Consider the following 24,033-nt stretch of genomic DNA (forward strand, 5'->3'; position numbering starts at 1 on the left):
TCCCAAACCCAGTGGCTGCCAGGACAGTAATTCAGTTGATATACTGCAGTGGGACACAGGAGCATATGCCTGTCCCATCATTCAGTCTCATAGGCCACAGGTCACTAGGCCTGTGGCCTATGAGACAATAGGGCAATGCAGGTTGTTGCAAAGTAATGACATCACAATCACCAGCACTGGGCCTTAGCCAAGACGCAGGCGGTTCATTAACTTTATTGTGACCGCATAAGCCAAGAAACCAGCAAGTATTTGGATTTTTTTGCCTTCATCAATTTGGGGGCAATAAAATAGTACTGGGGAACAATATATATAAGTACTTGGGGGCACTATAAGTGCTAGGGGCAAAACAAGAGGACCCATAAGTTCTGGGAGCACAACATGGGGCATTATACCTATATGGATGGTCCTTATTACTACTGGGGGGACATTGGGGAGCTTTAGCAGTACTTGGGGCACTATGTGACATTATTACTACTGGGCTTCTGTGGGGGCATTATTAATAGGCACAATTTGAAGGCCACTAATACTAACAGGGGTACTCTCTAGGAGCATTATGACTGCAGGGGGCACTATTACTAATGAGGGTACTCTGGGAGAGAATTATTACTATTAGTGGGACTTTTAGGAGCACTTGAATTTCTTCAGTATAGTATTTGGGGGCATTGGGGAACATAATAGGTGTAGTATTACGGGCAGCAGCAGGATATCATTGTTGCGGCACCAGGAGAAAGTGCATGATAGAAAAAGATGGAACCAGCAGGGAAAGGGGGCTGAACAGCCTATTAATTTCCATTTCTGAGCACTACACATGTATTTTACATTAAACATTATTACTCTAATCTTATAAATCTTATAGTAGATTATTTAGGAGTATTTCCAGTGTCACTGGAAACTCCATTGCGTAACCAGGCACTAGCTTAGCTGAATGTAATGATACCTTTCACTTCCTGATCAGTTGCTTAATTCTGGAGAAAATATGTGATTACACTTACTGGTAATCTTTTTTCCTTGAGCCTATGACAGCACCCTTGGATAGTGTCCGCCCCCTCCTCAGGACAGGAAACAGAAGCCACAACCACTTTAAAAAGAGGGACCAACCCCCTACACACCAGTACTATTCAAATAACTAAGGAAACACAAACGTCTCATAACAATAACAACTCTTCTATGCACTTATTTATAATTTTTCATATATTGATATATATATATATATATATATATATATATATATATATATCTTTATTAGGAAAGGGAATTAAGCGGGTGCTGTCATATAGGCTCAAGGAAAAAAGATTACTGGTAAGTGTAATTACATATTTCCCCCTCGCTATGACAGCACCCTTGGATCTATAAGCGAGATCAAATTAGGGAGGGACAACTGCCTGAAGGACTTTACGTCCAAATATCAGACCCTCATTAGAGGGTAACTGAAGCCTGTAATGTTTGAAAAAAACACGTGTGAAGAGAACTTCAGGTAGCAGCACTACAAATTTGCTCCATGGATGTAGAGGCTCTTTCTGCCCAGGACGTGGAGACCGCTCTGGTAGAGTGGGCCCCAAATACTTTAGGCGGGGGAACTCCCTTGGAGGAATACGATAAATAAATAGCCTGTCTTATCCACCTGGCTATAGTCTAGGAGATAGCGGTCAAACCCTTTCTCTTGCCGTGAAAGGAAATAATAAACTTAGAGGAAGATCTCCAAGGTTGAGTGATCTCTAGGTACTGTAATAATAGACACTTCCTAACTTCTAGACCAGGGCTGGTCAATCTGCGGCTCTCCAGCTGTTGTAAAACTACAATTCCTACAATGCCCTGCTGTAGGCCGATAGCTGTAAGCAGTCTAGGCATGCTGGAAGTTGTAGTTTTGCAACAGCTGGAGAGGCACAGAATTAAGGTAAGATGATGTCCTGAGAACGATCATAGGAAGAAGACACCTTTGGTAAAAATTAAGGCTCTGGCGAAATTATCACTCGATCCTCCAAAATATTTAAATACGGCTTTTCAATAGTAAAGGCCGAAATCTCACTCACTCTCCTGGCTGATGTAATAGCTAGTAAAAAAGGCCAATTTTAGTGTTAAAACCTTTATGGAGATCTCCTGAACGGGTTCAAAGGGATCTGACGTAAGGGCAGAAAGTACCAGATTTCGATCCCATGGTGGAATCTTAACTCTATGGACTGGAGCTAACTTTGAAACTGCAGTTATAAATCTGTGCATCCAAGGGTGCTCAGCCAGCTTGAACTCAAAAAGAGCACTTAAGGCCGAAATCTGAACCTTTAAAGTACTAGGCCTAAGCTTCCTCCTCCAGCCGTCTTGTAGAAAATCTAAAACTAGAGGTAAATCAGGCGCTTCAAGTACATTTAGGCTACTTTCACACTTGCGTTCGGAGCGGATCCGTCTGGTATCTGCACAGACGGATCCGCACCTATAATGCAAACGCTTAGATCCGTTCAGAACGGATCCGTTTGCATTACCATGAACAAAAAAAAAATCTTTTTTTTTTTTTTGTTCATGATAATGCAAACGGATCCGTTTTGACTTTACATTGAAAGTCAATGGGGGACGGATCCGTTTGAAAATTGAGCCATATTGTGTCAACTTCAAACAGATCCGTCCTCATTGACTTACATTGTAAGTCTGGACGGATCCGTTTGCCTCCGCACAGCCAGGCGGACACCCGAACGCTGCAAGCAGCGTTCAGGTGTCCGCCTGCTGAGCGGAGCGGAGGACAGACGGAGCCATACTGATGCATTCTGAGCGGATCCGCTTGTGAGAGCCTTCGGGGCCGCTTGTGAGAGCCTTCAAACGGAACTCACAAGCGGACACCCGAACGCTAGTGTGAAAGTAGCCTTACTGGTTTATTTGGGAATATACAAAAGGCCCTCCAAACACGTAAGTAGATCTTAGACGTGACTCTCTTGCGACTTGCCAATAGCGAGTGTTGACTACCTCCTCTGATAACCATTTCGTCTTTAAAATCTGCCTTTCAAAAGCCAGGCAGTCAAATGAAGATTCTCTACTGCTGGGTGAAGAATGGGACCCTGAGCTAGAAGTCCCGGGATGACTGGAAGAACCCAAGGGGAGGCAACTGGCATTCTGCAGAGCCAGGAAAACCAAACCCTCCTGGGCCAGAAGGGAGCTATCATGATGACTAAAGCACTCTCCTCCCTTAACTTCTTTAGGACTCTTGGCAATAACTTCAATGGGGGAAATGCATAAAGAAGTCCCTCTCCCCAGGATTGAGCTAGAGCATCCTCAGCTGTTGGATGCTCTTCGGGAAAAAGAGAGAAGAACCTCTTTACCTTCCTGTTGACCCTGTCACTGGAAGACCCCATAAGGCAACTATCTTGCGGAATATCTGCTGGTCCAAAGACCATTCTCCTTGATGAAGATGATGGCGACTTAAGAAGTCTGCTGTCACATTGTCCCTTCCTCTCAGATGTAGTGCAGAAATTTACAAAAGAGAATCCTCTGCCACACAAAAGATCTTTTGACTGAGGGACATTAGACTCGGGGATCTGGTTCCTCCCTGTCTGTTGATGTATGCCACCGCAGTCATGTTGTCTGAATACATTTTTACATTCCTGCCAATTATTATTTGGAGACTATCCTTCAAGGCTAATCAGATGGCGTATAGCTCCCCGAAATTGTGAAATTGGGACTGAATCTCTAGATCCCAAGATACCTGAAGAAGGAGGGATTCTAAATGGGCCCCCCAACAGTAAGGACTTGCATCTGTGGTCAAGAGCAACACATCTTGTCTCTGCCACGGAACTCACCCCTGCAGGTTCGACAGATTCATCCACCACTCCAGCAAGGAGAGAGTCTGGGGTGATAAACGAAACTCTGAGTCCAGAGACAAAGGACTCCTGTCCCAGACTTCCAGAATCTGCAGTTGGAGTGGTCTCGAGTGGAACTGGGCCCACTCCACCCCAGGAATGGCAGCTGTCATGAGCTCCAAAACTGACATGGCTTATCTTAGGGAAACGGACTGATGGAAAAACAGGTACTGAACTCTGGATCTGACAGGCTTTGCGAAGGGGAAGTAGGCACATCTGTGATGTTGAATCTAGGGTCAGCCCTAAAAAGGTGCACAACTGACTCAGAATTAAACTGGACTTTTCTATGTTCCAGCAACTTGATCGTTTCCATATGAAATTTTTTGTACACTAGATAGTGGTTCGGAAGTTTCAAATTTATTATTGTACAGTAGGGGCCGTTGGGCTTCTTTACAAAAAAGAGAGTTGAATAAAACCCTTTTGTTCTTTCTTGTACTGGGACTTCCAAGAGAACATTATTTTCTAATAGGGACGATACCTCTGAAACTATGGCCGTCTGTTTCATAGGATTTGAACGATAATCTGTTATAATGAATCTTTCTGGCGGCAACCTCTGAAAATGTATCTTGTAGCCCTCTCTTAGGATGGAGATTATCCATGGGCTGCTTGATATCTTTTACCAATGTTCTGTGAAGTGAGAAAGCAGACCTCCCACCGGGGCCCTGGCGTCATTGTGGCTGCTTTTTTGAGTCCTCTGCTCCAGAAAAAAGATATCCTTTGGATCTTCTGGTAGTACCTGAAGTTTGCCTAGACACCTCCTTTCTCCTATAACTACCCCTATTAGACTGAGAACGGAAGGGTTTTTAGAAGGTTGCTGACTAGTGGAAGGGAACCCTTTCATTCTGTCTGAGGCCTTCTCAAGACAGGGCCAAATAGAAATTCACCCTGACATGGAATAGAGAATAGTTTGCCTTGGAGGTAGAATCTCCCTTCCAATCCTTCAACCAAATGGCGCTACGTGATTAATGGATACTAAGCAGGTGGCTCACTCAGGTTTATCACGATCGGTGCACAGGTTCGAAGAAACACCCCTAGTTCTAATTGGACAGCTCTACGTGCTGAGTTAGATAGGGCGGAAGCTCTAGCAGAAAATTTTAATGAGTCTGCCGACAAATCTGCCAGGAAATCAATGGCATTAAAAATAGTTGCAAAGGAAGACAGCAGCTGGTCTCTAGGGGTTCCCTCTTTTACATGATTTTCTAAATCCTTCACCCACATTTTCAGGGATCTAGCCACAGAAGTGGCCGCAATGGCAGGTCTAAAAGCTCCCGCCGTAGCTTTCCAGCTCTTTTTTAAATAAATTTACGCCCTTCTATCCATGGTGTCCTTTAGGGAACCTGTGTCTTCAAAGGGAAAAGTTGCTTTTCTGGAAATCTTGGCAACTGGAATATCTAGTTTTGGGGCCCTAACCCAACAAGCAGATATTTCCTCATCCAATGGATATTTACATTTAATGGAAGGGGGAATTAAAAATTTTCTATCTGGTTTACTCCATTCACTATCATCTTTCTTGGACCCAGGCCCTCAAACATGGAGTCTTTATAATTGTCTAACCCCATGGTGGCTCTGACAACTCTGAGCAGAGAGCCAATATGCTCGGGCTGAAAAAGCCGTCTTCACGCTACATGATCATCAAAGGATTCATCTGATGACAGTCTTTCTCCTTCTTCCTCCAATCCTGACAGTAATTCTTGATCGCTGGAAATAGAGGTGGCTGCAGAGGTGCTGGGGCGACCCTCCAAGAGGCTGTTAACCGACTCCTTCACTGACTCCTTAACTTCATCCCAGATCATCTGTCTTAGACTGATCATTATGGGGCCTCATCCTCTAATAACTTGCTTACACATGCTTGACAGATAGGCTTCCGCCAGCCCGAGGGTAACTTTTTCTTACACATAGCACACCCTTTAATTTTAGATCTGGAGACCCTTCTACTCTCCTTGGAGACCAAAACACCGAGAACTAGCCCAATAAGAAACTACAACCTTAAAGTTTATGAAGCATTCACCCCTCTTACCAGACCATGGTACCGAAGATTCATTGGTGGTTTCAGTGGGATCTGCGCGCTGTGTCTGCTCCATGGTCACACAGTGTAGCAGCAGAAATGGAGAAAACAGACTGCTAGCTTCTTCTCCCGCTAGCAGTATGAACTCTGCCACTTCTGGTCTACACCCTTGCGCCTCCTTCTACTGCCGAAACTGGAAGTGCGTCAAACGCTGGCAGCCGAACATGCGGACACGGCCGCAGAGGTCCGCGCGTTTTTGTAGGCATGCACACTTTCCGAACCGAGAAGGGACCGGAGCGGGAGGAAGAGCCAGAGGTTAGCCTTACGCCGATGGGTTAGCCTTGCTCATAATTAAATACACGGGCTGCCCGCAACTCTTTTGCTCATCGTGGCTGTGGTTATCCAACCCTGTCCCTTAGGACAGGAAACAACTGGCGCGTAGGGGGTTGGTCCTTCCTTTTAAAGTGGTTGTGGTCCCAGTTTCCTGTCCTGAGAACAGGGCAGACACTATCCAAGGGTGCTGTCATAGGCGAGGGGGGGAAAAGTACTTTTAATGCATATGCATAATACATTACAAAATATTCTACAAAATAAAGTCATAATTTAATCCATGTATTTTACTATTCCATGTAAATTGAATGTACCTTAGGCATATAGGAAAGCCACTGCAGAATTGTGTACACTCCCTCAAAGTCATCATACACTGTGGAATGAGTGACACCATTGTTGTGCATGATTTGGATGCCACCAAGCTGATTGTTGGACGTGTAGACCTCTCGACCTAGCACCTGGAATATAAATGACGACAATATCAGCAAATCCTCCAATGCTATCACTGAATAAGGGCTCATGCACACGACAGTTGTTGTTTTGCGGTCCGTTTTTCATGGATCCGTTGTCCCGTATCTGAGTTTTTTTTTCTCTCTAATTTAAGTCCTCTTCCGTTCCGTTATTCCATAAAACATATCTCTATGGTTTCCGTATGTGATCAGTTTTTTGCAAATCGGAAACAGAAACAGTAACTATATTAATCACCAAACACATGAGCAATATGGGCTTGCCATAGCATTTCGACAATATGGATCCGCAAAATACGGATGTGTCCCATGTGCGTTCCGCATTTTTTGCGGACCCAGTGACTTGAATGGGGCCTCGGACTGTGATTTGCGGACAATAATAGGTCATGCACTACTTTATCGAGGAACGTAAATACAGAAACGGAATGCACACTGAGTACCTTCCGCTGTTTTTGCGGACCCATTGAAGTAAAAAGATCCACATATGGTCCGCAAAAAAAACTGAACGGAAGAGGAAAGAAAATACATTCATGTGCATGAGCGCTAAGACTGTATAATAAAAATCTGATGCTCAACTACCAAGACTGGCATTAAATCTTGCCACTGATAAGTGATACTGTATAAACCTTTCTGGAGGATGATTAGTTTCAAATCTGTCACAAAGAAACATAGCTGTTTGAAGTAACATTGTACATTTATCTTCTAACAATGTATAAAACAACATACTAAGATCATTGCCTTCATTTTGTAATAAATGCATTTGTTTTGCTTTCCTTGGCCACATGGTAATTCCAGTGCTAAGTATTTGCCAACACTAAATGCTTAAAAGTCTTAATACATTTCCTAATTTTACATACCACCAGGTCTTCACCATAAACTATGAAGTCAAAGGTCTTTCCACTTTTGTTATAGTAACATAGTTTCTAAGGCTGAAAAAAATTAATTTGTCCATCTAGTTCAGACTGTTATCCTGCAAGTTGATCCAGAGAAAAGCAAAAAAATAAATAAAAATGTGAGGTAGAACCCAATTTTCCCCACTTTAAAGGGAAAAAAATTTCTTTCCGACTCCAATCAGGCAATCAGAATAACTCCCTGTATCAACGACTCTCTAGTAACTATAACCTGTCATATTATTACACTCCAGAAATACATCCAGGCCCCTCTTGCACTCTTTTAGTGAACTCACTATCACCACCTCCTCAGGCAGAGAGTTCCATCGTCTGATTGCTCTTACCGTAAAGAATCCGCTTCTATGTTTGTGTACAAACCTTCTTTCCGCCAGACGAAGTTTATGTCCACCCATCCAAGTTATTACCCTACTTGCCCTTCTCTGAACCCTCTCCAGCTCTGCTATGTCTGCCTTGTTCACAGGAGCCCAGAACTGTACACAGTACTCCATGTGTGGTCTGACTAGTGATTTGTAAAGTGGTAGTACTATGTTCTCATCACGGGCATCTACGCCCCTTTTGATGCAACCCATTATCTTATTGTCCTTGGCAGCAGCTGTCTGACACTGGTTTCTACAGCTTACTTTGCTGTTCACTAAAATTCCTAAGTCCTTTTCCACATCAGTGTTACCCATTGTTTTATCATTTAGTATGTACTGGTGACATGTATTTTTCCTTCCCATGTGCATAACCTAGGATATGCCCCCATTGTCCGATAGGTGCAGGTCCCATCCCTGGGACCCGCACCTATATCGAGAATGGAGCGGGAAGCGCTGTGGCTGGAGGACCCAGGATTTCCCGGGGTCCGTCCACCACCAAGCGCTAATCCCTGCCTCTCCCATAGAAGTAAATGGGAGTGTGCCGCGCTCCCATCCATTTCTATGGGGCAGACAGCAATAACCGAGCCAACGCTTTTGGGGCTCCGCTCTCGATATAGGTGCGGGTCCCAGTGCTATAACCTGCACCTATAAGACAACGGGGGCATATCCTAGCAATATGCCCCCATTGTCTGAGATGAGAAAACCCCTTTAAGTGTCATCTGCAAAACTGATACTATATATGTTACTGTGCAAGCCTTCTACAAGATCATTAATAAATATATTGAAGAGAATAGGGCCCAATACTGACCCCTGAGGTACCCCACTAGTGATAGTGACCAAATCTGAGTGTGCACCGTTAATAACCACCCTCTGTTTTCTATCACTGAGCCAGTTACTTACCCACATACAGAAATTCTATAATTCAAGCCTTCTCATTTTATATACTAACCTTTTACATGGTACAGTATCAAATGCTTTGGAGAAGTCCAGAAATACAACATCCAAAGATGAGCCGCTGTCAAGAAACTGATTAAATAAGTTTGACATGACCAATCCCTCATGAAGCCATGCTTATATGCCGTTATTTGCTTATTTTCATTGAGGTACTCCAAGATAGCATCTCTTAGAAAACCTTTAAACAGTTTAACCACAACATATGTTAAACTTTCCGGGTTCTGCTTTTGGACCCTTTTTGAAAATTGCCATCACATTTGCTATGCGCCAATTTTGTGTAACACTCCCTGTCAGTATATAGTCCTTAAATATCAGAAACAAGGGTCTGGCTATGACATTACTTAATTCTTTGGTCATCCCGGCAAGTTGTCTATTTTAATCTTTTGAAGATTACTCTGTACTTCTTCCTGGGTCAGACAGGGCACTTTTAATGGGGAATTAATTTTTACATTCTGTATTTCAACTGACAGTTTGTTTTGCAGCACGGTGGCTCAGTGGTTAGCACTGCTGCCTTGCAGCGCTGGGGTCCTAGGTTTGAATCTGACCAAAGACAACATCTGCATGGAGTTTGTATGTTCTCGCCATGTTTGAGTGCGTTTCCTCTGGGTATTCCGGTTTCCTCCCACACTCCAAAGACATACTGATAGGGACCTAAGATTGTGAGCCCCATTGGGGACAGTTGGATGATAATGTCTGTAAAGAGCTGTGGAATATAGTAGCTCTATATAAGTGCATAAAATAAAAATAAATAATTCTTGCACATAGGAGCAGTATTATAGCCGTTATTTTGGGGCAGACTAGATGGGCCAAATTGTTCTTATCTGCCGACACATTCGATGTTTCTATGTTTTCTTCAGAAAATACAGGGGAGAGAAAAAAAAAAAAGAATAGCTTTGCTTTCTCCTCATTGCTGTCTGCAACTCCCCCCTCATTACTCTATAAAGGGCCGACACCTTCAAAATTATACTTTTACCATTTATATAATTAAAGAACATTTTAGGTTTAGTTTGGCTGCTTTCATTTGTCTTTTACAGATTTACATTTTTTCCTTAGATTTTTCCAATGCTTTCTTGCTACCCTCCTGTTTTAGTGATTTAAATGTTTCTTTTCATCAGTTATTGCTTTCTTTGCAATTCTATTTATCCACATTGTTTTTTCTTGTTCCTTACCCTTCTATTCCCATAAGGTATGTACCTCCCACAATTAGATTTTAACCCCTTCAATACAGAGCCACTATTCACCTTAAATCCCAGGCCGATTTTTGCAAATCTGACATGTGTCACTTTTTGTGGTGATAACTTTAAAACACTTATCCAGGCCATTCTGAGATTGTTTTCTCGTCACATATTGTACTTCATGACCGTGGTAAAATTGAGTAAAAAAAAAGGTCATTTTTATTTATAAACAAAAACCTAAATTTAGCCCAAAATTTGCAAACTACCAAATTTCAATTTCTCAACTTTTATAACAGATAGTATAACTAATAATAGTTACTACTTTACATTCCCCATATGTCTACTTCATATTTGGATATTTTGTGAATGCCATTTTACTTTTGGGGGACGTTAGAAGGCTTAGAGGTTTAGAAGCAAATCTTGAAATATTTCTGAAAATTTCCAAAACCCACTTTTTAAAGACCAGTTCAGGTCTGAAGTCACTTTATGAGGCTTACATAATAGAAACCTCCCAAAAATGACCCCATTTTAGAAACTACACCACTCAAGGAATTCAAAACTGATTTTAAAACGTTGTTAAACCTTTAGGTGTTCCACAAGAATTAATGGAAAATGGAGATTAAATTTCAGAATGACTTTTTGGGCAGATTTGCCATTTTAATCAATTTTATTCCACTAAAGAAGCAAGGGTTAACAGCCAATCAAATCTCAATATTTATTTACCTGATTCTATAGTTTACAGAAACACCCCATATGTGGTCGTAAACTGCTGTAAGGTCACACAGCATTGTGCAGAAGGAAAGGAACGCCATATGTTTTTTGGAAAGCAGATTTCACTGGGATAATTTAAAGCTGCCATGTAACATTTGAAGACTAGAGTAGAAACTCCAAAAAATGACCCCATTTCGGAAACTACGGGATAAGGTGGCAGTTTTGTTGGTACTATTTTAGGGTACATATGATTTTTGGTTGCTCTATATTTTTTGTGAGGCAAGGTAACAATAAATTGCTGTTTTGGCACAGTTTTTATTTTTGTTATTTACAGTGTTCATCTAACAGGTTAGATCATGTGCTAATTTTATAGAGCAGGTTGTTACGGACGCGACAATACCAAATATCACAATTTTTTTGTGTTGTTTGTTTCAGTTATACATAATAAAGCATTTTTGAAAAAAATAAATTTTTTGTGTCTCCATATTCTGAAAGCTATTATTTTCTTTGGGCGACCGTCTTATGTAGGGGCTCATTTTTGCGGGATAAGATAACGGTTTGATTGGTACAATTTTAGGGTGCATATGACTTTTTGATCGCTTGCTATTGCATTTTTTGTGATTGACAGAGAAAAAAAATGGCTTTTTTTTTTACACTGTTTCTATTTTATTTCTTTACCGTATTCACCTGAGGGGTTAAGTCATGTGGTATTTTTATAGAGCAGGTTACTACAGACGCGGCGATACATAATATGTATACTTTTTTATTTATTTTTTACATTTAACACAATAAAAGCATTTTTGAAACAAAAATAAAATAAAAATATCATGTTTTAGTGTCTCCATAGTCTGAGAGCCATATTTTTGGGGGGCTTAGGTAGGGGCTCATTTTTTGCGAGATGAGGCGAATGTAAGATTGGTATTATTTTGGGGGGCATACGCATTTTTGATTGCTTGGTGTTGCACTTTTAGTGATGTAATATTTTTATAGAGCCGGTCGATATGGATGCGGAGATACCTAATAAGTCAACTTTTCTTTTTTCCCTATTTAAAAAAATAATAATTTTTACTTTATTTTGGGAAAAAAACACTTTTTTTTACTTGAAACTTTAAAGTTTATTTTTTACTTTGTTTGTAGCTTTATTTTTTGTCCCACTCTGGGACTTCAACTTATGGGGGTCTGATCCCCTTTACAATGCATTACAATACTTCTGTATGGTAATGCATTGACTAAGTGTATTAACACTGTAATACGCTTACAGCCTGCTTGCCTGTGAGATCCAGGGGGCTGGATCTCACAGGCTCTCCCGGAAGGTAGCCATGATGCCTAAGGAAGGCATCGGGCTGCCTTCCCTGCCATGGGGTCCCCATCACAGCAGCACGGGGACCCCATTGACACTGACAGCGGTGAGCATACCGCACGTGCCGTGGTCAGGTTAATTCGCCGGCATCAGTTTTCTTTTTACTGATGCCAGAGCATACAGCAGGGGTCCAGCTATTCGTGACAGACGGACCCCTGCCTCTGATCGACCTGTACTGCGCTGGGATTTATGTGTCCTAAGGGTTAAGATGCTTTTAAAAATAACCAATTTTATGGCTGTATTTTTATTTTTGAGTACATTGCCCCAGTTAGTTGGGCCAATGGCCTCTCTTAGTTAAGTAAATTTAGCTTTTTTGAAGTTTGGTATTTTTGTTCCTCCCTGAAGAAACACTCTTTAAAATGACAATTGGAAGGTTGATATTTTATGGCCACTATTTCTCAGGTGCCCCCCAAACTGCACATCTGTTGTTTTGTCAGGTATAATGGTTAATACTAAATCCAGTATGGCTGTCCCTCTAGTCGGGTACTGAACCAGTTGGGAACGGTAATTGTCTCTGGTTATTGCCAAGAACCTGTTTCCTTTATGAGATGTACAGGTTTCAGTTTTCTAGTCTATATATGAGTAGTTGAAGTCCCCTATAATAACTATCTCATTATGATTTACCGCCTCGTGTATTTCGTTTAGTAGATTTCCAGTGGACTCTGGCATATTAGGTGGCTTATAATAAACTCCTATTAGTATTTTATTATTGTTTTCGCCTCCATGTATTTCTACCCACAGTGACTCCACATGTCATCACTTATATCTTCCCAGAGTGTGGGCTTTTGACAGGACTTTACATAAAGACAAACAGCTCCTCCTGTCCGGTTTCGACAATCTTTTCTAAATAGATTATAACCCTGTACATTAACTGCCCAGTCATAGCTATCATCCAACCATGTCTCAGTTATTCCAAGTACGTCATAGTCCTCCTCACACATCACTAATTCCAGTTCCCCAGTTTTATTAGTCAGGCTTCTGGCACTGGTACATACAATTGAGAGGTTTATGTATATTTTTTACCCTACACCTTTCCTTAGAGGGAAATGTCAGAATTTTAGATTTTTGATTATCTTTTTTTCACATTTTTATCTCATTAAACTGGAAACAAGGAATTCTATTTAGTATAGTGACTGCGTCCAGTTTTGGATCCATTCTTCCCGTTCACCCATAACTGTGACTTGCTGTTCAGTATACACATTCTTCCTCAAAATGATGTAATGTTTAAGTCCACCCATTGTTAGAAGTATATTCCAATTCATCTGAAGGCTTTTCAGCGTGTGTTAGCAATAATAGTTATTTTTATTCCGCGCATCCTAATTCCAATGTCTGGCAATTCAAAATGATATAAGACCTCAGTTTTTCAGTGAATGATTTTTAGCGTGATTTTGTCTGGCATGTGATACATGGGAAACAACAAGAATAATATATTTACATAAAATACATGGAAGTTCAAGTCATGAAGACAAGTCTATGTTCTCAAGTCACCAGTACAGTGCAGCAGAGTACTCATTTTCATTATTATGCATTATACGGGTACTTGCTAGATTTATTCTAAACATTGTTTGAATAAAAACTCAAAAAATAAAACAAAATGAAAACATTGTATGGTGTACATGCAATATATAGAACAAGACCATAAAAAATTAGGCTCTAAAATATATACAGTAACTGAGCACAATTCTCTGCTGTCATCACAACCTGGTAGCCAAAGGGTTCATCTGTGTGCAAACAACACCACTTTTCTCATTCTCCTGCTGTCTCATCCCATTTGCCCTCTTGCTGACTGATACACTGATCTCTCGGTCACTCTGCTTTCTGCTTCACTGAGTCCATATTACTAATAACACCTCCGACACGGCCAGTTTACCTCATGAAAGCAGGAGCACATCATTACAAAATAAACTCATAACTTTGACACTCTAGCAAATACATGTCGTTTGTTATTTTTATGACTACAGGATTTTTTTCAACAGCTAGGGCATTACCTACCATTTCCGACCTTCCTGCTGCTCCCATTTATTTTCCATACACAAAGAAAAAGAAACAAAAAACAACAAGATCACATTGTGAAATGATGGACAGAAAATGGCATCTCTGAAGGCTGCTCTATGTCCCAGGAAAGACAATATAGACTTTTTACCACTATGAGGATTGTTGGCACGGACGATCCCGCACCGGTGGCAGGAGATCGGTGAGACTGGCAACACGTGGTGTGATCTAAAATGTTTTCCATTTGGATCAAATTACGTCTGTTGTTTCTGGTGCTTGCCACACCTTCTTTCCCCAGATGTGGCAATTAGGGTAATTTAATCTTCTCTATTTAGTGTTGCTTCTCCCGCTATGCTGTGTGGTTTATAGCTTCTGTTGGAGTTGTGGATAGCTGGTATGTGGATCTCGGCTGAGTTCCTGGTGCTGCCATAGCCACTTGAAGTTAAAGGATTGTCCGGGTTCAGAGCTGAACCAGGACATACCTCCATTTTCACCCAGGCAGTTCATGCTCCGATGCTCTCCTTTGCCTAGCGCTAAATCTCGCAGAGCAAAGGCATTTTCAGGCGGTCCGGGGACGAACCGGGCTCTCTATGGGGCTTACAGGAAGCCCGGTGACGTCACCAACACTGGTCAGCGGGCTTTAGCGCTGCCCTTACCAATAAAACGGGTAGGGCAGCACTAAAGCACGCCCATCAGAGCCAGTGACGTCAACGAACACACTGCTGGGCAGAAACCTCCGCCCGGCAGTGTGTTATTGTAAACAAAAGAGCCTGTGCCCTGTGCGATCTAGGACAACCCCCTTTAAGTATTTTCTTTCCCATTTTTATTTTGTTTGGATTATTTTGTGTGTTGCATTTCCCTGTCATTTGTATAAAGCCTGAGGGAGACTCCTGTTCGTCCTTCCTTTTGGACGAACAGGTTGTCTCAGTCCTGACATTAGTATCAGAGTTCTATAGGGTGACTTAGGTATTCCGGTGTATGAACTCGCCTACCTCTGGGGTCTGTTCATACTGGTAGTTAGGACTTTGATTAGGGTTTTACTAGGAGGTGTCCATCTCCTTTCCCTAGTTTCTAGACCTTATTCCCTCACCCCTTTCCCTCCTATGTTCGGTGTAGTGTTTCCCTCCCACACCCGAACGTGACAATTGTATAGAACACATGGAAGTTGCTCAAAGAAAAAGGCACAATATGAAAATAAATTAACATATAATATATATGTACATATGCTCATAATGGAGTAAGTGTTGTCTTATTACTTGTACAAGCAATCTATCATTTTACACTTGCTGCTGCTATACTCGCCTCTCCAGGTGGCACAGACCTGCCTCCTGATGTCTCCTTGTTTCTTGATCTGTCCCTCCATGAATGTTCCCTCTGCCCGTAGGACATGTGCGTGCATCCTAATCTTTACCAGCAAATGGTTGTCTGGGGGACTTAACACAACTTTCCCTGTGGGAAGGTAACACAGTAATAGGTTCCATAGCTTGCCAAGTTCCTGCGAAGGTGTGCTGTCTCGGTTGACTGTCCATTTGCTGACTCTCTGCCCAGTTACTGGATTCTGACCCCCAGCCCACTCCCTGACCTGTGCCCCTGGCCGCCATTTTGACCCATGACAGCCTGACCTCAGACCGTTTTTTGTATAGCACATCCTCTGCCTGCCATGCCAGGATAATGCCCTTAGGCTTCATTCACACGTCCGTCGAATGGGTCCGCATCCGGTCCGTAATATGCGGAATGGGTGCATAACCATTCATTCTCAATGCGGCAGGAATGGATGTGGAGAGCACACAGTGTGCTCTCCGCATCCGCATTTCTGAAGCGCGGCCCCAATCTTCCGGTTCCCAGCACCGAAAGAAATAGAACATGCCCTAATCCTATGCATTTCTATGGGGGTGCTGGCCGGGTGTATTGCGGATCCAGAATGCACTATGGACATGTGAATGAACCCTTAGGAGTAGTCCAAATTTAAATCTGTTGATTGACACAGTAGTTCCACACCCACTACAATTGCATATTGTATGCCAGCTGCTTCAGTGTTTAAATAAGAGAACGGTCTTTAAGATGCAGACACGTGTGAGGACATGGAGCAAGGAAATCTGGAAAAGCGGGATCACCCATAATGTCATGCATGCAGCCAATCAGCAGCCAGCCAGCCCTGTGATGTCACAGCCCTATAAATAGCCTCATCCATCTTGAATTCCGCCATTTTCCAGTGTACGTAGTGCAGGGAGATACGTCAGCAGGCGCTAGGGACAGTGCTAGAAAAAACTTAATTGTCCTAAAAAACGATTTACAAGTGCAGGAAAAGGATAGGGAGAAATCATTCCACAACATTTATGTTGAACAGGGCTCAGTAAGGGAGGTTACAGCCTGAGTAATAGGAACAATCCTATTACACCTTGCTGCACAAACTGCAAAATTGCCATTATACAGCTCTGTAATTCCAGCAAACCGTTGTTATTGGGGTGTTACTGCCATTAACAGGGTTTATTACAAGGAAATATTTATTCGTCTTATTTGCCCTTGTGCAGTGCAGTTATATGTTCTAAAGCATTTTTTTGCTTGTATTAGTAGGAAAAAAATGGGATTATTAGCCATTGTGTGGTGAAGTGCTAAAATTACTGCCGTTATTTGCCGTTCAGCAGTGCAGTTATATGTTCTAAAGCCCTTTTAGTTGTGTAATAGTGGCAAAATAATATATTTGCCATTCAGAGGTGCAGTTATATGTTCTAAAGCCCATTTTTGTGTGTAATAGTGTGAAAAAAAAGGGCTTATAAATCGTTGTGTGGTGAAGTGAGAAAATTGCAGACTTTTTGGGGTGTTTTAATTTACTTTTTATTTATTTATTTGATCTAACAGTATATCAGACAGTGAAGTGCCAGGCCCCGCACAGTGGAGTGACAGAGGCCTAAATGTTTCTGGCGCAGGCAGAGGTCGCAGCAGAGCAAGGGGCTGTGGCAGCATGGGTCACTTTGAGAGGACTGAGCTCCAGTGTCAGCTAACGGTCGTGTCATGACCAGCAACCAAGCGGTTCTTGAATGGTTAACTCAATCTTCAACTTTCAACAAAAGTGACAACCCTTAGTTGGCATGGCCCTGTGCCCTCACCTGTCCTCAACCTTCCCCTGTCCTTTTCTGTTCCCTCAGCCAGAGAATGATTGCTTGCTGTGGGGTCAGTTCCACTATACAGAAGACAGTCAGCAGCTACTGGCAAGCCAAGATGTGGAGGGGACATCCAACGCTTCCTCTGCTAGGCGGGCAAGTAGTAATAAGGAAAGTGGCATGGGAGCTAGTGTTGTGAGTGGTCAGGCTCCTGATCCAGAGATGGTTGAGGAGGACATCAGTGACGTGCAGACAGTACTCGATGATGATGATGATGATGATGATGTAAGCTGATCGCACTTGGGACCCGGGTGACGAAGGGGCTTGATTGTCGGGAGAAAAGTGTGGCAGCTTGCCCGTGAGGTAACGTGGAGACAGCAAGTTGATAGCATGGCCGGAAATCAGCAGTGGGAAGACGGTAGCCAAATGTGCCCAGGGTAGCCCACCCATTTCGCAGGAGCCGATCTGCCTGGGAAGTAGCATTGCAACGGTTCGTGGAGGCAGCATTGGAAGCAGTCAGTCAGTGCTTAGTGTTGGGAGTAAAATAACCTACTCGGCGGTGTGGCAGTTTTTTGTTAAGCCGTCGGAGGAGGTCAACATGGCCATATGTAGAATCTGTGGGCAGAAAGTGAAGCATGGCCAGGGTGCCACGCCGTCAACATATGCAGCGTCACCATAAAGTGGCCTGGGAGAACCGTGGCTCCGATGTGGTGGTGGTCCAGCCTGATGCAGCAACCGTAGCATCACCCAGTGGCACGCAGCCTATTTCAGGCAATCAAGGCTCCACCACTTCAGCCAAAAGGAGCTGTCTGTTCTTCCCATCATCTACCAGTCCTGAAGCTCCTGTTCCTCGCCCTGCTACTCCTCATCACTCATTCTGTCAGCAATAGATCACTGAAGCGATTGCCAAGAGACAACAGTATGCGTGCACTCATCCAACAGTGCAGAAGCTGAACGTACTCCTGTCCAAGCTGCTGGTGCTGCAGTCCCTCCCTTTCCAGCACCTTTCAGAGAACTGATGGCTTGTGCAGAGCCAAGGTGGAGAGTTCCAAGCCGTCAATTCTTTGCCAAAAAGGCAGTACTAGACCTGCACACACATGTAGAACAGAAGGTGGGCGAGTCCTTTACGGCCCACTGGGTGAATGTGCTTGCAACTTGGCTAAGTGACTCCGCTTCCGCCTCCAAGTTCTCACGCTGTTGGTTCTGCGACAATATCCATCTCTGCCTCCTCATCCTCCACCCTGTCCTCAGTCTCCACTGCAGGGAAAATTCACAGTGCCAATCCAGCATACCACATGTGCAGGGCTCGGTGGTGTCACGCTGTTCTGAACCTCGTTTGCCTGGGCGAACGGAGTCACACAGGGGAGAAACTGCTCCACGCAGTGGCATACCAAGGGGGGGGTGGGCCGCCCCGGGTGCCACTCACAAGGGGGGTGCCAGGCCGCCTGTCTTTAAAAAAAAAAATTATATTTTTTATTCTTCAGGGCCGCACCGCCGATCGCCACAGGCGGCGCGGCCCTGGATGTAATTGCGGCCGTGCTTTGGGGCAGGGGAGGGAGAGGCGTGTCCCTCCCCTGTTCTTCTGATAGGCCGCAGGCACTAATGCCTGCAGCCTATCAGAGGCCGGCTCAGGCAGCGCGATGATGTCATTATCATCGCGACGCCTGACTCCGGCAGCACACAGCAGGGACACAGGCCGGAAAAGGCTTGCATCGCTGCTGAGCTGATGGAGGTAAGTATTCGGTTTTTTTTTCCTCTTTGCAGGGGGGGGGGGGGGGCCTGGCACTATGGGGGGGGAGCTGGCACTATGGGGGAACTAGCACTATGGAGGGGCACTATGGGGGAACTAGCACTATGGGGGGCACTATAGGGGGAGCTGGCACTATAGAGGGAGCTGGCACTATAGGGGGGGCTGGCACTATGGGGGGAGATCTGGCACTATGGGGGAGATCTGGCACTATGGGGGGAGATCTGGCACTATGGGGGAACTAGCACTATGGGGGGGGCACTATAGGGACAGCTGGCACTATAGGGGGAGCTGACACTATAGAGGGAGCTGGCACTATAGGGGGGCTGGCACTATGGGGGAGATCTGGCACTATGGGGGGGGGCTGGCACTATGGGGGAACTAGCACTAGGGGGAGCTGGCACTATAGGGGGAGCTGGCACTATAGGGGGAGCTGGCACTATAGGGGGGCTGGCACTATGGGGGGGGCTGGCACTATGGGGGGGGAGCTGGCACTATGGGGGGGGAGCTGGCACTATGGGGGGGAGCTGGCACTATGGGGGGGGCTGGCACTATGGGGGGGGGAGCTGGCACTATGGGGGCATTTCTTACTGGCACATTATGGGGGGCACCATGGGGGAGAGGAGCACTATTGGGGTATCTGTGGGCTTTTTTTTAATTATTGGCACATTCTGGGGGGCACTATAGGGGAGAGCAGCACTATGGGGCATCTGGTGTTACTATAGGGGCATTATTTGGGGGCACTATGGGGAAGTGGGGGCTCTAAAGTGGTCTTTTGTATAGGAACATTAAGGGGGGCACTGGCATTTGGTGGCACTAAGGGGGCATTTTTTACTGGCACATTATGGGAGGCACTATAGGGGAGAGCGGCACTATGGGGGAGTGGAGCACTATTGAGGCATATGGTGGCACTAAGAAGGGGCATTTTTTTACTGGCACATTGTGGGGGAGGAGCACTATAGGGGCATCTGCTGGGGGCACTAAGGGGCATTTTTTTACTGGCATATTATGGGGGACACTATGGGGAAGGGGGAGAGGAGCAGTATGAGGGCATTTACTGGGGCACTATATAGGGGTATTTTATACTGGCATACATTATGGGGACATTAGCTCAACTGCGGGCACTAAGTGGGGGTATTTCATGTACTGTCATATTATAGGGAAAATTAGTACCACTAGGGGGTATTATGGGGAGCTTTACTACTACTGGGGGCTATGAGGAACATGATTACTAGGGCACTATAGTAGTATTCCCAGGGGGACTGTTTCTGCAGTATAGTATTGGGGGTGGCAGGAAACTAATGTCTGTTTCTCAATCTCTGCAGAGACGGGAGATGGCAGAAAAATCATCATGGCGGTCTGGTCTGAATGGAGAAGATGAGGAAAGAGAACGTCTACAGCAAAGGTGACATCACTGGATGTAAGAGGTATGTGGCGCTATGTAGGAGAGGAGATGCCCCTTATGAACCACTGATCACCCCATATAGACTCCCTGATCACCCCCCTGTCATTGATCACCCCCCTGTAAGGCTCCATTCAGAGGTCCGTATGATTTTTACGGATCCACTGATACATGGATCGGATCCGCAAAACACATGCGGATGTCTGAATGGAGCCTTACAGGGGGGTAATCAATGACAGAGGGGTGATCACCCATATAGACTCCCTGATCACCTCCGTCATTGATCACCCCCCTGTAAGGCTCCATTCAGACGTCCGTATGATTTTTACGGATCCACTGATACATGGATCGGATCCGCAAAACACATGCGGATGTCTGAATGGAGCCTTACAGGGGGGTAATCAATGACAGAGGGGTGATCACCCATATAGACTCCCTGATCACCTCCGTCATTGATCACCCCCCTGTAAGGCTCCATTCAGACGTCCGTATGATTTTTGCGGATCCACTGATACATGGATCGGATCCGCAAAACACATGCGGATGTCTGAATGTTTTGTAATAATTATTATTGAAAACATTGAAAAAATTTTGTGCATGTTTTCTTAACTTTCTTGGGGGGGGGGGGGGGGGGGGGGGGTGCCAAACAAAGGGTTCGCCCCGGGTGCCAAATGCTCTAGATACGCCCCTGGCTCCACGTCCTTAATCAAGAAATCGAATCCTTGTTTTCTCCGTGACAACTCAAAGTTGGAACCATGGTGACCAACAATGGGAAGAACATGGTGTCTGCACTGCATCAAGGAGGGCTGAGCCATGTGCCCTGCATGGCACACGTGTTCAATCTGGTTGTCAATAGTTCCTGAAGGCTTCCACCCATCTGCAAGACATCCTAAAAATGGCCAGCAAACTTTGCATGTACTTCAGCCACTTGTACACCGCAAAGCACACCCTCCCTCAGCTGAAGCAGCAGAACAGCATCCCGCCAACATAGGCTGATATGCGACGTTTCCACCAATTGGAATTCCACCCTCCATATCTTGGACTGACTGTACGAACAGAGAAAGGCCATAAACTATTTATTGATGATCCAAGCGGAAAGGAGTACTCCCCTGTGTAACTTCGATGTCAGCCAGTGGCAACTCATGCGTGACACCTGCCGTTTGCTCAGGCACTTTGAGAGGTCACAATATTTGTAAGTCGCCAAGACTACGGGATGAACAATGTCATTTCACTGCTTAATAGGCTCTGGAACATAACAAGGGAAAATACCTGAGAGATATTTTTATATCCGCAGAAAGCTGTTTCGGTGTGCTTGCCTCTCATCAGCATGGAGTAGGATTCTGGCTGGTTGAGTTAAATGCCTTGGATGTACTTTAGGGGAAGTAGTGACTCTCTATAAGTAGATGTGCTGTATATGGACACCATGGCAATGCTCCATGGAAAAATTGTATGCAAAGATACCTCTCTCAAAGTAAGACAAACATCCTGCTAGTTTCACCTATTGCAAAGGGTGCCCTATGGGGACCAATGTCCAGATACAAACTTTGGGTTATTCACTTAAGCAAAAACCAAAAAATTCAGTTCATATAGAACCTTAACCTCTCCTGACATGTCTGTTTTAGCAACTACTTGCATCGCCCTTGTAATAACAATTCTATTCTTATGACTCTATAATATGTCTTTTTTTTATTATTCCTGATTTTAAAAAACTGCAAAGAACCAGATGGTTGTTAGGTTAGTTTCACACTAGCGCTAAAATCTTGCAACAGGCTGTTCCAGAAGAGAAACAGCCTTCTGGATACCGTTCCCTGCTGAAGGCCATTGACTATAATAGGACCCAGCAGAGATCTGGCCTGTTTCTGGCATTAGTGCCAAGATTCAGCCAATAAAGCCCCAAGAGCAGAGGTGGACTGGCTTTAGACCCTAAAGAGAAATTTCCCAGTGGGCTGATGCTCAGGGGACCACCCGAGTCATCTTCATTGCTGCCACCTAGGTGCATAATGATTTAACACTCAGCGTTAATTAACTCTGGGAGAATCAGGTACATACGTACCTGGCCAGTGGCCGGAGTTGTCCTCCTAAATTCAACTATAGAGATGTCCTGATACACCTGAATACAATGGCTTGCCCTGCTGTTCACCATCATAGGCCACTATATAAGGCAGTGTACTAATGAATTAAAGTCACAAACCTCTCAGGCTGCAGACTGGAAGAGGCCTGTGGTAAGCACTGCAGAAAATGGTAAGAAAAAAAGACTCAAAGTATTTTTCTCCTCAGCCACTTGGGGAGCATAGTACTTAAGGCACTGTAGGTTCCTTACTAGAGCCATTGTAAGGAGTATTATTGGGTACTATAGGGATATTGATAGGGAACTATAGAGGCATTATTACTGGTGCCAAAATAATAGATTTAGGGGGCATTATTATTACTGGAGGCACTACAGTGGATATAAAAAGTCTACACACCCCTGTTAAAATGTCAGGTTTCTGTGACTTTTATTAGACAAAGATAAATCATTTTAGAACTTTTTGCACCTTTAATGTGACCTATAAACTGTACAACTCAATTGAAAAACAAACTGAAATATTTTAGGTAGAAGGAAGAAAAAATATAAAAAAAATAATAATAATATGGTTGCATAAGTGTGCACACCCTTAGACCGAATGCACATGGCCGTGAGCGGTCCGTGGTATCCGGGCCTGGCAATGACGTTGCTATGACGCCGTGCACTTCATTCCGCTGCTGCACTACAGTAATACACTCGTATAGTGTATTAGTGTATGCAAAAATACTCCAAATCTGTCAGATCGTGAGGGCATCTCCTGTGCACAGCCCTCTTCAGATCACCCCACAGATTTTCAATCAGATTCAGGTCTGGGCTCTGGCTGGGCCATTCAAAAACTTTAATCTTCTTCTGGTGAAGCCATTCCTTTGTTGAATTGGATGTATGCTTTGGGTCGTTGTCATGCTGAAAGATAAAGTTCCTCTTCATGTTCAGCTTTCTAGCGGAAGCCTGAAGATTTTGTGCCAATATTGACTGGCATTTGGAACTGTTCATAATTCCCTCTAGCTTAACCAAGGCCTCAGTTCCAGCTGAAGAAAAACAGCCCCAAAACATGATGCTGCCACCACCATGCTTCACTGTGGGCATGGTGTTCTTTTGGTGATGTGCAGTGGTGTTTTTGCGCCAAATATATCTTTTGGAATTATGGCCAAAAAGTTCAACCTTGCTTTCATCAGACCAAAACACCTTTTTCCACATTATTTTGGGAGACTTTAGATGTGTTTTTGCAAAATGTAGCCTGTCTTGGATGTTTTTCTTCATTAGGAAAGGCTTACGTCTTGCCACTCTACCCCATAGCCCAGACATATGAATAATACAGGATATTGTTGTCACATGTACCACATAGCCAGTACTTGCCAGATATTCCTGCAGCTCCTTTAATGTTGCTGTAGGCCTCTTGGTAGCCTCCCAGACCAGTTTTCTTCTTGTGTTTTCATCAATTTTGGAGGGATGTGCAGTTCTTGGTAATGTCACTATTGTGCCATATTTTCTCCACTTGATGATGACTGTCTTCACTGTGTTCCATGGTTATATAATGCCTTGAAAATTCTTTTGTACCCTTCTACTGACTGATACCTTTTAGCAATGAGACCCCTATGATGCTTTGGAAGCTTTACTG

The 24,033-nt window shown here is 44.0% G+C and overlaps 1 protein-coding gene across 2 annotated transcripts in view; it reads right to left on the minus strand.

The window, feature by feature from the left end:
• Positions 1-24,033, minus strand: part of ACACA (acetyl-CoA carboxylase alpha) — a 932,629-nt gene that overhangs the window by 181,143 nt on the left and 727,453 nt on the right. For both annotated transcript variants that reach the window (XM_044288111.1, XM_044288112.1), the window contains exon 45: positions 6,489-6,632. In XM_044288111.1, the coding sequence (XP_044144046.1) occupies positions 6,489-6,632 (144 nt within the window). The remainder of the gene's footprint in view (positions 1-6,488; positions 6,633-24,033) is intronic.

Source organism: Bufo gargarizans, chromosome 3 (assembly GCF_014858855.1).
Source record: "Bufo gargarizans isolate SCDJY-AF-19 chromosome 3, ASM1485885v1, whole genome shotgun sequence".
Lineage (NCBI taxonomy): Eukaryota > Metazoa > Chordata > Amphibia > Anura > Bufonidae > Bufo > Bufo gargarizans.